General features: G+C 40.5%; 2 protein-coding genes across 2 annotated transcripts in view; both read left to right on the forward strand.

Annotated features, from left to right (window-relative positions):
* The first annotated feature begins 360 nt into the window (after positions 1 to 360).
* On the forward strand, positions 361 to 8772 carry LOC123982241 (ankyrin-1-like). The gene is made up of 9 exons (XM_046067666.1): positions 361 to 468; positions 1853 to 1954; positions 5305 to 5403; positions 6331 to 6429; positions 6757 to 6855; positions 7427 to 7612; positions 8065 to 8106; positions 8377 to 8475; positions 8662 to 8772. The coding sequence occupies exons 1-9, from the start codon at positions 361 to 363 to the stop codon at positions 8770 to 8772; spliced, it is 945 nt and encodes a 314-aa protein (XP_045923622.1).
* Positions 8667 to 15077, forward strand: part of LOC123981420 (ankyrin-1-like) — a 36575-nt gene continuing 30164 nt past the window's right edge. Inside the window, exons 1-14 of the mRNA XM_046066229.1 lie at positions 8667 to 8760; positions 9447 to 9644; positions 9960 to 10058; positions 10537 to 10635; positions 11214 to 11312; positions 11569 to 11766; positions 12140 to 12238; positions 12456 to 12554; positions 12815 to 13012; positions 13216 to 13314; positions 13595 to 13693; positions 13889 to 13987; positions 14283 to 14375; positions 14587 to 14659. Coding sequence (XP_045922185.1) covers positions 9468 to 9644; positions 9960 to 10058; positions 10537 to 10635; positions 11214 to 11312; positions 11569 to 11766; positions 12140 to 12238; positions 12456 to 12554; positions 12815 to 13012; positions 13216 to 13314; positions 13595 to 13693; positions 13889 to 13987; positions 14283 to 14375; positions 14587 to 14659 — 1531 coding nt within the window. The 5' untranslated portion in view covers positions 8667 to 8760; positions 9447 to 9467. The remainder of the gene's footprint in view (positions 8761 to 9446; positions 9645 to 9959; positions 10059 to 10536; positions 10636 to 11213; positions 11313 to 11568; positions 11767 to 12139; positions 12239 to 12455; positions 12555 to 12814; positions 13013 to 13215; positions 13315 to 13594; positions 13694 to 13888; positions 13988 to 14282; positions 14376 to 14586; positions 14660 to 15077) is intronic.

Below are 15077 nucleotides of genomic sequence, written 5' to 3' on the forward strand. Positions count from 1 at the left end.
ACACAAGCTGGTAGAGGATGAGTTTCTGGAAGGTGCTGCAAGATTTTTCATTTTCTAAAAAATGTGGTCAGCTCAAGGCTCATGCTGTTGTTGCCTCAATACACACACACACACGCACAATGACCAGCACTCATTAACAAACACATACTGCAGATGATACATGCACATGGAGAACTGGCTCATGAAGCAGCTGTGGGGGAGTCAAGATGAGGAGGGTTGCAGGTGGAGACTATAATCAGTAATACAGGACATATGAACACATCATAGCACAGAAGAAGAGAAACATAAAAGGAGTTCACTATGAAATTTGAAATGGCTTTAGGCTGTAGAATGAAAGTCATAACATTCATTAATAAATTTATGCCGCTGAGCACGCGGCAGATGAAACGGCACACCGACTTTAAAGCTGCAATGGGAGGGAATCGAGAGTTGCCACTATCAGAAAAACAAGTGACCACATCTGTAAAGGTATATAGAGAGGCAAACCTTGAGACTTTGTACAGAATAACCTTAATTTTCATAAGCTGTTAATTAAAATATGAAATATTCATAAAGCGTTCTGAATAATGAGACACCTTAAATACACAATACCAACTGCTGAAGTCCAGTCTCTTTGTGCTCTCGGGCTAAGTAATGGCCAGCTCTCATGTCCAACGCTTCCCAGAAACTTAGTGATGGGCTGCAAGAAGACATTTTCAACAAATATCAGTTTATGAAACACCCTCCACAACGCCCACCCACTGTATTGTTTTTCTAAAGCAAGATAATTCACAATAGTTTATTTTCTTAACAGGGAGACAGAACGTGAGTCTGGGCAGTCAAATGAAAAGTGCGGGAAATTATTTCTTTATAATCCTAACATTGAGAGGAGGAAGGTCCTCAGATGTTTGGGCAAAGCAAATAAACAGAAAATAATGGGAATAAATTGGAAGGAGAAACAAAATGCTGAAGGAAATAGGACTGGTGTGTGGACGAATATTCGTGTTCACAGAAACGAAAAACACTGGGCTGTTAATGCGTCGGCATAGATAAGACGTGAGGGGAGAAGGAACAAAAACATTCCTCAGTCATTAGAAAATTGCAGGCATATCTTTCAGAAATTCAGTATAATTAAACCATTTGAGAATCACAGCTCAGACAGATGCATCATTTTGCCGGTGACAGGAGGTGGAGGGAGGCCGGGTGTAAAGTACATTATGCAGTGTTTACTCTTCAGGGCATTGGAAACATTTCATTGTGCAGGTCAGCCGTATTACACTATTGGCTGATGAATGAATTCAGAGGTGGGCGTGCAAACACTGATACACACTGAGACACAAACCACAGGAGCTTTTCTCTGAGATCAGACAGGCAGACAGCGGAGCTCGTGGCGGAGTGTGCTTGGCTATGAATGCCTGCCAAACTCACAGTGTGGGCGCAGCTTGACTGGAAGGAGTCTTAACATTTTTAGCTTCCAACAGAGGGCAGAGGGCCGATGAATGTAGTATCATGTTTTCTGCGTATAGTCTTGTCTCTTGCCTAATTGTGATTGTTACATTATTTTAACGGATTTAAATATCCTGACTGGTGCTTTTAGTGCAACTACATTTTGATATTGCAGGACGTGGATAATATTGGAGGAACAGCGGATGTTGAGCAAGTGTTTGCATATAGTTATAGAATTTGTGTATATTTCCGACTTGTTCGTGTTGCTATTTCTGTTCTGTTGTCTTTAGCTTGTAACTTTTGGTGGTGAAATGAATGTGTTTTGTCTCTGAACTGTATCTCTGTATTGCGTGTTGAGCTTTTATGTACTCAGAACATCAGTGTTGAACTGTATTTATATTCGCGTCCTCCTCTTTGTTCATTGCAGGCTGATGCATCCACCAGCTTTCTGCGAGCCGCTCGTTCAGGGAACCTGGACAAGGCTCTGGATCACATCAAGAATGGACTCGCCATCAACATTGCTAATCAAGTAAGATATCGAAACAGCTATCGTGTCTGTGAAGGTTCTCAGTCATCCAGGTCAAAGTTATCCAAGGAATGTTTAAATCAAGGACAACTGCATTTGGTTAAAGATACTTGAAGACGTTTTGTTCCTCATCCGAGATTCTGAAAAAGTCTCTTGGACTTCTGTTCTTCAGAACTGAAGAAGTTTCTCAGATGAGGGACAAAACGTTTTTAATTATCTTCTATCACGTCCAGTTGCCCTTTTAACCTTTTAACCTTAATTAAATTGTGGTTCACATCAGTGTCAAGTGTCACACTAAATCCAAAGTTACTTTTTTGTTTTCTTTAATGTAAAACATTTAAACTAATTTCTAAAAGCGCTCAGTGGCAATCATGTCTTCCCTTTATTTTTTTTATTTTTTTAATTTTGGATCTCTGTGGGTACATCGCTATTTGTAGGTTTTGTGTTTTAGTTTACGTGGTAGGCCAGTGGCTGGATGCCACCAGTCTTTGCAAGTTGTCTGGAGCAATCCATTCTGGAAAATAGACATTTAGAGAGAACTTTCTAGATGACAGATAAATTAAATGTGAATACAGTAATCTTGAATATTAACAGAGAAACATTACTCTGAATGAATAACAATCTGTTAGCTACACAAGTAAATTAACTCAAGTCTAGGAAGAACTTAGTTAAATTAAATAGTCAGTAGTGCTGCTAATTCCATACACACAATATTAGCAGGTCGAACATGAGAACGTTATTATGTTAGCTGTTAATGTTCCTTAGGAGAAATTTCTAATGGTGCTGGATGACATTTTTAAATTCGTTACCCTTTATAAGCTCTTTTCTTTAAAACCACCCTCAAATTAATTAATTCATGGCCAAAGGCAGCATATTATAAAAAGTAAAGAGTTTTGTCTGGTTTCACTGGTCCCTTTGCTCAGTGCTGTTAGACCAGTAATACACACTTTTTGCTCAGATCTTGATAATCAAAAAGTCTGATATTCTTAGCGAAGATGCTGGATATAATCCTGATGCCAAATTTCAAAACTAAAGAACATACCCAAACTGTCTTCAAATAGTTCTCAGATTCTACTTTACTAAAATATCTATACTCCAAATTGTCCACACTGTGGGAAAGTAAAAGGCTTATCCCTCAGCAAGAACATCATGATTATGAAATGGACTGAATGGAGAATGGAACGTCATTTGGACTTGAACGCACCACATATTGTCACTGTATTCTCAGTGGAATGTCCTTCTGCAGTATCAGCGAAGGGTGTAAAATAAAAGACCAAAAAAATAAAATATTCATTACTCCTAGACCCCCTGATTCTCTATCTTTGTGTAAAGTGGTGTGCATAAATAATTAAGTACATTATATTATAGTTCCCTCAATCTTCAGCCCTACTGTGTGCTCTCTTATACCTTGTTGCATCATGACCATAACACAACAAATTCAGGCGATTGAATGTCATGAGACATAAATGTGTGTGGTTTGGACAGACACACTAGCATGCTGGAATGTTGTTGTGTTACGGATGGTTGTGGAGGCTGAGTGATGTTTGGTGAATGAATGGACAAGTGCTTATATACACAGACAAAACACTACCAGTGAGATGGATGTGTGTGGGCATTAAGAATGAACACCCAACTCCGTCAGTCTGTGTCATACCATTGATGCCATCAACACACACATGCGACAGACAGAGAGAGAGACAGAAGATTAGATATGTACAATAGATGACTTTTGAAATTGGAGGAAATGTACACTTTGCACAATGTTCAAGCGTTGTTAACATCTGTGTATTAAGATGCTAATCAACTAGAAAAACATGTCTTGACATGATCTACAATAATTTCATTTAATTTCCTTATGCAGTTCTTTCTTTCTTTCTAAGGGTTTGGGACTGTTTACCATTATATTGATGGCTTTTTACTGAGGACTGAGGCAAGGGCAGAGATGGTCTTTTTATATGTGTTTTATGTAATTCTGCAGCAATAACCTGTCCTTGCTAAAGCTACAAGCCTGCAGGCTCTTGTTGGTTTACGCTCTCCCTCTCTTTACCTGGTTTATTGATGGCATCTAACTACTTTACATTGTTCTATTAACATTGTACTATTGTCTTTAACTGTGTATGCATAAATGCATATAATTAAAAAATATAGGTGTTTGTCAAGGGGGTGGAAATGGGCACTGGAGGTGTTATTTTTGTGTTAGAAACAAATCTGAATCTTACTTTGTATTTGTGTTAGTCCCATGTGTGCACAGCAGACGTTCACAAAATACATTTAACAGTGTGTGTAATTGCCTCTGATACACAATTAGTTTCCCATCACACTGCGCATGCTCGCAGAGAGGCTCTGTTACCCTTTTGAATTGAGTGGCACCGCAGTCCCGCGACCCTGTACGCAGGATAAGCGGTTGATGATGGATGGAATGGATGGAGGGGTGATGGTGCGCATAAGATGCTTGCCTTTGGTGTGGGAGACCTGGGTTCAATTCCCACTGTGAGACATCCACCAATGTGTCCCTGAGCAAGACACTTAACCCCTAGTTGCTCCAGAGACGTGCGACCTCTGATATGTAAATGTATGGCACCGCAGTGTGATGTGCTGCCTGAGAAACAGTGTGGATAATAGAGACTCCTGGTGGCCAGAGAGGTTACAGCAGGCAGGTTGCATCTCAAACTGCTAATAACACATGTAGCCAGCCAGAGAGACAGACAGACAATGTTGAGATAAAACAGTTGTCTGCCAGCCCCACTCCCCTGATCTCCTTCTTCCTCATCAGCCTTATCAGGTTGTTCATTTTGCCAGAACTGAGTCCTCCTGCTGCCATTTGGGTTTATCGGTTATTTTTAGAGATACAGTAACTAGACGAGTGATGTTCTGCACAGCTGGAGAAAATGGGCATATGCTGCAGTGCTTACAGGGGCATGAGACTGAAGGATACAGTGTTGCTTTTCCTTATCTTTCCAAAATTTTCATCAGTTAAAGTGGCTTAATTTAAACAGATGGAATATGTATGTTCAGCAGCAGAGGTGAAACACATTACACTCTGGTTTCTTACTACTACACTACTAGCACATTTTGGCAATTTTGAAAGGTCCTGAGATGGTTGTGGCCAATGATCAAGGCCAAGGAGAGGACAAGGCCAAAGGTGACCATGGATTATTAACAGGAATACTATACTATTGCTGAAGCTTTACGATAAAGACAGTCATATGTTTAATCAAAGGTTTAATACTTGATTACAATAAATAATTAATACTTTAACATGAGTTGGCAATAACTTTTCAGGGAACATTGTATCGCATCGGTGTATGTTTCTTTTAACTCTAATGTGACTACATCTCTGTTTTCTCCCTAAGAATGGTCTCAACGGGTTACACCTGGCCTCTAAAGAAGGTCATGTCAAAATGGTCCTGGGGCTCCTACATGCTGGCATTGAGCTGGAAGCCACCACCAAGGTACTTTGTTATCTATGTATGCTTACTAATCTAAAATAACACTTTATACTGAACTGAAGTAAATAAATAGCTTTTAACTGTCACAACTGGACTGCAACTTTAGCAAAACTAGCATACCTGTAACCACCATACCAGCTACATATAATCACTGAGAAACCTTTCTATAGCAGTAAGAAATTTTTTAAAACAATAAATGTGCTTTAACTACAGGTTAATTGCACTGACCAAGAAACAAAGTTAAGTGAGGTTTCGGATTATGTCCCCATACCCACAGTAACTCAGTCTCACACCTGCCTGCATATGCACGGTACGAGAGAAGAGGGATAGCTGCTGACTAAGATTACTCTGAGCAGCATGTTGGGAAATAAATTAACCTATGGTAGGCCTATAATAGACCTTTGTATATTTCCCACTTTCCCACTGATTGTCATACTCTGGTTGGACATAATCTTTCAAAATGTATAAATGCATTGGACTTTTAGTAGAGAACGAGAGCTGTTAAATGTTTGTTTACCAAATACAGTGACTAGACACTGATGGACAACAGTGGGTATATTTAAGTTTGTGGATCAAAATTATTGCTAGGGACAATTCAATAGTAGCTTGATATTGGTATGTCCCATCCTGACTAAATTCTACGCCCTTGAAAAAAAGTATGTACTAAACCTAAAAAAGTAGATAGATAGATAGATAGATACTTTATTTATCCCGAGGGTAATTCAAGTTTTATCTTCTATGATGAATGAATACACTACACTAGCTGGATCTCACTGTTGAGTTCTCAGTGTAGAGATCTAGGCCATTAGGTTGCAGTCGTTTTCCTCTCTTTCATTCACCTTTTCCACTCTCTCTTTCGGTGTGGTTTTGTGTGTGTGTGTGTGTGTACGTGTGTGTGTGTGCGCGTGTCTATGTGTGTCTGACCTCCAGAAAGGGAACACCGCTCTCCATATCGCTGCGCTGGCAGGGCAGGAGAAAGTGGTGGCTGAGCTTGTCAACTATGGTGCCAACGTCAATGCCCAGTCACATGTGAGTCACTTCAAACCGTGAGCAAGAGGAGAGCGCGTGAGCTTAGTCTGTGTGTATGTGTGCATTTGTGTCTTCCTTGTATATGTGACACACCTGCTAAAGAGTTGTCCATATATGTACATAGAGCATCTGGAAGGACTAGTTTGTGTGTGTGCTTGTGAAGACAAATACCTGTTCATTTTTTATTTCTCAAGTCAGCTCAGTCTCAAATCCATGTATGTATGCAGATGTGTGGTGTTTTTTTTGTAATCTTGTAATATGGATCGAGGCCCATATTATTGTGTTTGTGTTTATGTAACTTTACATTATGTATTTGTGCCCTAACAGAAAGGGTTCAGTCCTCTCTACATGGCAGCACAGGAGAATCACCTAGAGGTAGTCAAATTCCTGCTAGAGAACGGTGCCAATCAGAGTCTCCCAACCGAGGTACGTGTCTCTAAGTTTCTCTGTTTGTCCACAGCAGTCATACCGATTATTATTAATTATCTCCTTAAACATCAAGGGTGTCTGCGTGCTATCGCTCGTTGCTTGAAAGGTACTGTGAGACCCTAGGTGGTGTACCTTAGCTAAATAAAGTAGTTTAGTAAAGTGAAACACTGCTAGTAAATGTTATTTTCTTTTTACAGAGGGCTCAAATAGACTCCATCAGAGGGTTGAGATTGTGTTCCATTGTAAAAGAAAATTCTCTTATCAAGTCATTTTGTCCATTATTGACATCCTTACCTCATATTTTCTCGAAACAGGCAAATTACCTGCAAATGACAAAGCTGTAATTTGTGCCAGCCATAATAATGAACATTATATAATCATTTTCTGACGGACACGAGGTCCTTTTCTAGGTTTCCGTATCCCTCTGCTGACCTTTTACCTAATAATCTTTAATAACTGAACCCTGTTCTCCATTTATTTCTCCTTTATGCCACTTGCTGACCTCCCTAAATCCTCTCCTTTTCTTGTCATCTCTCCACCTCGTTCACTTTTTGTCCCACTGTCTCAGGATGGCTTCACCCCCCTGGCAGTAGCCCTCCAGCAGGGCCATGAAAATGTTGTGGCACTCCTCATCAACTATGGCACCAAGGGCAAGGTCCGCCTCCCTGCGCTGCACATCGCTGCGCGAAACGACGACACACGCACCGCCGCAGTGCTCCTGCAGAACGACCCCAATGCTGATGTTCTCAGCAAGGTATACACTCACTGACAGTGGGTGTACTGGTGTCATGGTTTACTTAGCGTACTATGACAATACAATATTTTACTTAGAGTACTATGACAGTACAATGCAGTCAAAAAGAAAAAAATGAACAAAAAACAAATAAACTAATTCAATTGCAATGCCATTTAGATTACTTAAAATAAAACGCTCCAAGCAAATACTTATCAAAAGAAAATGCTGTCTATAATTAAACATAATTTTCAAAACACACTATAAAAAAAAAAATTTGTGGGCTGTTCTTTCTGACTTTATGTCCCTGAACTATTTCATTTGTGACATGCACATTGTTGTAGTCTTGTTTTTCAATAGTGAGATAAATAGTTTTTAATTATTCTTATTTACCCATTGTGTCTCTTTCTCTGTAGACTGGTTTCACACCTCTCCATATTGCAGCCCACTATGAGAATATGAGTGTTGCCCAGCTGCTGCTGAACAGAGGAGCCAATGTAAACTTCACCCCCAAGGTCAGTTTATCTCAGCTGTAGGATCAAAAATTACATTTGAGACGAATAAAGAATGGGGTCCAAACATTGTGTGTTAAGAGGGAAAAAAAGGATACAGGAATCTTAACAGATACATTTCCCCCATAAATGTATTGTATTTATTGTATGTATTGTATGTATCAGTGCAACAGCTTCCATTATACATTTGTCTTGTCATATTTTGAAGTAATCTGGAGACTTGATGCAATGATTACAAAAGGCGCTGACATATTTCTTTCCCTACTTTTCTAGAATGGCATCACGCCCCTTCATATAGCCTCCAGGAGGGGCAATGTGATGATGGTCAGACTACTCCTAGACAGAGGAGCACAGATTGATGCCATAACTAAGGTAGAGTATTGTTCCTCTCCGCTTTGGCATTTTGTCACTCATGCATGCTTAATGTCTTCCCAATATCTACCCCCTCCCCCATCTGTCGTCCTCCCTGCTGATCTGCTCATTTCCGCCTCTTCTGTGGTTTAAAACGTTTCCACTCTAACTGTCTCTCTCTCTCTTTCTTTACTCATCTCTGTGTAGGACGAGCTGACTCCTCTTCACTGTGCAGCCAGGAATGGCCACGTTCGCATCCTTGAGATCCTGCTGGAACACGGTGCTCCCATCCAAGCTAAAACCAAGGTAGATGAATGAAATAAAATGCTGCACTTTCTGTGGCTGTCTTTTAGCTATTATTGTCCTTGGGAGCTCTGTAATAAGCAGTGATCATTGGGGTTTACTGTTAAGTACTGATTTTGACTTTGTAAATCTTACATTCATTTAGCTGATGCTTTTATCCGAAGCAACTTACAATTGCTATATATCTCAGACGTCGCACGACTCTGGAGCAACAAGGGGTTAAGTGTCTTGCTCAGGGACACAATGGTGTCTCACAGTGTATTCGAACCCGGGTCTCTCACGCCAAAGGCATGTGTCTTATCCACTGCTCCATCACCACCCACCAAATCTTATGAAACAAACTTCTGAGTGAGATTTCATTAGAAAATCAACATAAAAACCATCTTGCTAAATGCGTATACACTTCCCTCCAACTTCAGCTAATTAGCTAAAATTAAGATGCCTGAGACGTTGGTCCGTTTACTGAGCATCCTAGATCTGAGCCTCATCAGCCATGGATGTGCATGCTGTGCGCAGATATTATTGCCACAAGATTCATTGCCAGTTGTATTATCTGCAAGTAATTTTAGCACAATGTGTTGATTATATCCCCTCTCAAGACCCATACTCTGCTTTCCTGAAGGCAAGCAACTGAATCTTATTGGCTACTTTCCTGCCTCTGTCTGTGTCCCATTCTTTCTCTCTTACAGAACGGTTTGTCCCCCATCCACATGGCAGCTCAGGGTGATCACATGGACTGCGTCAGGCAGCTACTGCAGTACAGTGCTGAGATTGATGATATCACACTGGACCATTTAACCCCTCTTCATGTAGCAGCCCACTGTGGTCACCATCGGATGGCCAAAGTCTTACTGGACAAGGGGGCCAAAGCCAATGCACGTGCTCTGGTAGGTTTGTTGTTGTGTGTTTATTTTAGATTTAATGTATATGTCTTATGTCTATCAGGATCTTCATGTTCATGTTTATAAAGGGCGTGCAGATTTAGTTTTATTTAACTGAAGACGTGCAGAGGCTTTAAAGGAAAATCAATCTTTACTTTAGTGCTATAGTCTGTATTTATATAGTGCATCACATCAAACAAGCAAAACATCATTTTGAAACATTTTTAACCTGTAGTAAAATGAATAGGCTTAAAGCGATTGTGACTTCAGGACTGTCCTCATTTGTGGGGTAGTTGTGAACTATTTTCTCCGTGTTTCCAGAATGGCTTCACACCTCTCCATATTGCTTGCAAGAAGAACCACATGCGGTCCATGGACCTGCTGCTGAAGCATTCTGCTTCCCTAGAAGCTGTCACAGAGGTGAGACAATGTGACCTCCAGGGACAGAGTCTGAAAATGAACAAATATCCACTGCTCTGGCGTAAAGAAAAGCTTTCACCCAAGTGGCATTCATAAAACATTTGTTGTCTTTTGTAACAAGCATATGTTTGCATTAGTTTTCTATTTACTTTGTCTCTTCACATTTAAAGTAAAGCAATGGTAGAACATGTGTAGCTTATAAGGCTTTGAAATGACAAAGAATCTGCTACATTTTCACATTGATATAACCCCTGTGTAATACCAGTGTCATCTGTCTTAAAGTTTCAAATTTACAAATTGTCTGATTATTAATAGGAAATATCCATAATGTTGTCCTCCGCTGTCCAAACTGCTGGAGCAAGCACTGACACCAGTCCACTTATACCAGTCTGTGGCTAATGATCTAGAAAGTCGACATCTCTGTAAAGCGCTGATATTGAGCCTTGATGACCGTCTTTGTCTGTGTTTGTGTGTGCAGTCTGGTCTCACTCCTCTTCATGTAGCAGCATTCATGGGCCATCTGAACATAGTGAAGAACCTGCTCCAGAGAGGGGCCTCACCTAATGCTTCCAATGTGGTGAGAACTGCCCTTCTACCCCAAAAGTCCATCTTAATTTCTTTTAGACCTCTTTCAACATTGAGTGAATTGGTTTCCTGGTCTTGTTTTTGTAATCCAAGTTCAGATATAACAGAAAATGTTACTACTCCGTGTTCACATTTTTAAGAGAGAATTAATTCCTCACTGAATTAAATAATTAATTACTTGAGAAGATTCATTTCATAGGTCACAATTTCAACAATTAGCTGTAGACGGATTAAGTCTTTCTTTCTTTGCCAGCACAGAAAGCTGTTCATGATGAATGAACATGAATTGTTTCTAAATTACTGAAATTAATAGACTGGTCTGGACTATGAGCGCCGATATGAACAAGGTATATTTAAACAAGGTTAAAGATTCAAATTAAATAAAAGTTCTAAAAAATTATGATACATTAAATATTAAAATTATAAATCGTGTTTTTTGTCAATGGGCTAGAATATGCAAGAAGTACTTGGTTTAGAAATTGAACCTGTCATTGTCCAGCAATATGTAGTAAAAAACAATATTATGTAGCTTGTGAGTGACCTGTATTCCTGTATTTTTATCTACACCAGAAAGTGGAGACTCCCCTCCACATGGCCTCTAGAGCAGGACACTGCGAAGTTGCTCAGTTCCTGCTGCAGAACGCAGCCCAAGTGGACGCCAGGGCTAAGGTACGAGCTGTGTAGTCTTACTTTAGTCTTTAATGCATGTTTGTATCTGTAGCTGCCTTTCAGTTTTTCATGAGGAGGTCAATGCTGCCTTTTAATCTGCAGGAAACATTAAGCCCACCTCAGATACAGAATGCAATATCAGTGGCAGATTCATTTGAGTGGCTGACTTTTAGCATGACTTCATTACCCAGTGCTTAATGATACCCTTTTTCCTATTTAAAAAATAAATTTATCTCTTTTTTTTCCTTGTGTCCAGGATGACCAGACACCCCTACACTGTGCGGCCCGTATGGGCCACAAGGAGCTTGTCAAGCTGCTCCTTGAGCACAAGGCTAACCCGGACTCGGCTACAACCGCAGGCCACACGCCTTTACACATCGCTGCACGTGAAGGACATGTCCACACTATTCGAATCTTGTTGGATACTGGGGCACAGCAGACCAAAATGACAAAGGTGGTGGCCATGAGAGGGGGGAATAGTCACATCGGAATTAATCAATGACTGCATTAGGCACTGCTGTAGTAAAGGCAAACATGGGTTACATTATGCTTGGAGGCATTACTTACTGTAATTTCTTGGACATTTGTATTTAGGACCTGTCCAGTGCAAATGCAATTGTAGTTTTCCCACCTAAAGAGCACTTCCTGGTTTATTTTATGCTTTATTATAATAAATCTAGTTATCTCTAATTTCTGTCATCTTCCTCCACATCCTTTTTTTCATTTTATCACACAGACTGAGTTTTATTGAGAAAGCGAACCTGTATAAGCTACAATAATGACAAGCATGGGATATGTCTGTGATTTTATTTTTTTCTTCTGAGCAGAAAGGCTTCACTCCCCTCCATGTGGCCTCTAAATATGGGAAGGTTGACGTGGCTGAGCTCCTTCTGGAGAGAGGAGCCAACCCTAACGCAGCTGGGAAGGTGAGACAATGCGTGCGTAGTGCAGCTCCCTGAACAACACAAAAACAAATAAAGCACATTTTACAAGGCTGTGAAGAGCCTGCATAGAGATGACGTTGGGATATCAGTTGATTGATAGATTATCATGGTATGTGTTTCATATATACGTGTTTCTGTGTGTTTTTGTGTATGTGGATGAGTTTATACGTGTGTACATGTGTATGTGTGTGTTTAACAGAACGGTCTGACACCCCTTCATGTGGCCGTCCATCACAACAACCTGGATGTTGTTAAACTCCTGGTCAGCAAGGGAGGATCTGCACACAGCACTGCCCGAGTAAGATGCTCACATATGTGTGTGCACATACTCACAAAGGCAGGCCAACACAGCATGCCATCCCATCACTGACACACATACCAAAACAGGTCAAATGAGTGTGTGAGACTTACACATACAGTTAACTTACATGACAGTCTTTGTACTCAGAAACACTCTCTCATGTCAGCGTTCAAGTTTTAATCTAAAATTAGATATGAACAGCGTTCAAAAAAGTAATTCTTGCGTGTGTGTGTGTCTGTCCTTGTTTCTCGCTACAGAATGGCTACACTTCCCTGCACATAGCAGCCAAGCAGAACCAAATCGAGGTGGCCAGTTGTCTGCTGCAGAATGGGGCAACCCCCAATGTCGAGTCCCTTCAAGGCATCACGCCCCTACACCTGGCTTCACAGGAGGGTAGGCCGGACATGGTGGCCCTGCTCATCTCCAAACAGGCCAACGTAAATCTGGGAAACAAGGTATATTGGATCCAAACGTATCAATCCCAGAGAGGGAATCTTGACTTACGTAGCTTTTCACCTTTAAAAAATGATTGCTATACCTTTGGGAAAAGTTTTATGGTTATCAGAATATATAATACCAAACAAATTAACTATACCCTGAAAATACTGTTTCCAAGAAATGTTCACATATACTCCTCTCCATTCTTTTTGTCTTTAAGAATGGATTGACCCCTCTGCATCTTGTGGCTCAGGAAGGGCATGTGGGAATAGCTGACACACTGGTCAAACAAGGGGCCTCTGTTTATGCTGCTTCACGGGTAAAACTACTCTTGAAACCATCAATCCATTTGATAATGAAGAAGTGGATAGCAATTTGATATAATGTAATTTCTCTTTTAAACAAATTAATGATTGTCCATAAATATTTAATTTACTCATCACACTAGCTCTTTAAGTAGCTCTTTTAAAGGAATGCAGAATCATTTCTCAGCTTGTTTAATGTTTACACGTGTTTATACAAGATCCAAGCTGTCTTCAAGGAGGCATTAATGAAGCTGCTGAACAACAGCCAATTGACTCTCTCTCTTCTTGTCTCAGATGGGCTACACACCCCTTCATGTGGCCTGTCACTATGGCAACATCAAGATGGTGAAGTTCCTTCTGCAGCAGCAGGCTCATGTGAATAGCAAGACAAGGGTAAACTACCTTTTTCTGACTACTGCATGTGGGCCTAATGACTAGCTTAACTGCCAGCAATTAGTTAACCAGTATGAGCAGATTGGTTGGGACAGTGCTGGGATTAGCATTAGGTGCCAAAATAATAGATGGAAATTCAGCTTTCTCTGTGTTTCTTCTTTTGTCTGATCATCTGTTCTCTTTTTTTTCCCCCAGTTGGGCTATACCCCTCTGCACCAGGCAGCTCAGCAGGGCCATACCGATATTGTCACCCTGTTGTTGAAACACGGAGCCCAGCCCAATGAGATTACTACGGTGAGACACCTTTATGGATACCATATCCTGTTAAAATCTTCCTCTCAACACTAGGCATTCCCTCTGTACCTACACACGTCCTATATATAATGTGAAAACAAATAAGGAAAGGACAGTTTGAAGGCATCCCTCTGAGATGATGCCTACGTTTTGGCCTATTACACCTGTTTTAACACTTTACGACATTATCTTACAAAATAACAGATGTGTACTTTTACGTCCTATGAAAAGAATGAAATGCCTTTTATTTTAAACAGTTTAAAATCTATGATGTTTCTCATCTTTCTCTGTATAGAATGGGACATCTCCTCTGGGTATTGCTAAGCGGCTGGGTTACATCTCTGTCATTGATGTGCTGAAACTGGTTACCGAGGAGTCTGTCTCTGCGGTGGGCAACACATCATGCTTGCTTTACATGGTTATAGTAGCCCTGACACAGCATGACTCATATGTTCAATCAAATTATTTCATCTTGATCAGGCCCAGCTTGCTCTCCTGCTTGCAAAATAACTCAGCATTTTCCATTTGTTGTCCTCTCTTTCCTTTCCATTTTGCTCCTGTCATATCTCTCTCTCACAACCTCCCTCTGCTCTTCACAGATCACTACAGAAAAGCATCGGATGAGTTTTCCGGAGACAGTTGACGAGATTTTGGATGTTTCAGAGGATGAAGGTAGGCTAGCCAATTTGATTATGTGAAACACATGAACTGTACAGCTTTGATAATTAATTTTCAGCTCTGATTCGCTATTTTGGTAGAAGAAGACTGTATGGGAGGTTCACTGACACATCAAAGTGCCACCATTAATTTAAATATGTATATGACTGCATATAACACCCTTTTCCATTTGTTTTGTAGGGGTTGCCCAGCTAACGTTAGGTAGGATTGTGTCTGTATCTCTGGCTTGTCCGGTCCGGTGGCTAGTGACCTTGTGCCTCCATTGCAATTGCACTTTCTCATTTTCTCTGTGTTTCACTAATTGTCTTTATAATCAGTTCCTCTGCTCTCAACTCCAGCCCCGTTTGCTCTTCTCTATCTTTATCTTCTCTATCTTTATTCTCTCCTCCTCTCTCTCCTGCTCAGAGATTTA

The sequence above is a fragment of the Micropterus dolomieu genome, linkage group LG13 (assembly GCF_021292245.1).
Source record: "Micropterus dolomieu isolate WLL.071019.BEF.003 ecotype Adirondacks linkage group LG13, ASM2129224v1, whole genome shotgun sequence".
Lineage (NCBI taxonomy): Eukaryota > Metazoa > Chordata > Actinopteri > Centrarchiformes > Centrarchidae > Micropterus > Micropterus dolomieu.

Coding starts and splice junctions, on each gene's coding strand:
- LOC123982241 (XM_046067666.1), top strand. CDS start 361: ATGCCGCTGAGCACGCGGCAGATGAAACGGCACACCGACTTTAAAGCT. Junction 5,404..6,330: donor AGCTGGAAGCCACCACCAAG/GTACTTTGTTAT, acceptor TCTGACCTCCAG/AAAGGGAACACCGCTCTCCA. Junction 8,107..8,376: donor ATGTAAACTTCACCCCCAAG/GTCAGTTTATCT, acceptor CTACTTTTCTAG/AATGGCATCACGCCCCTTCA.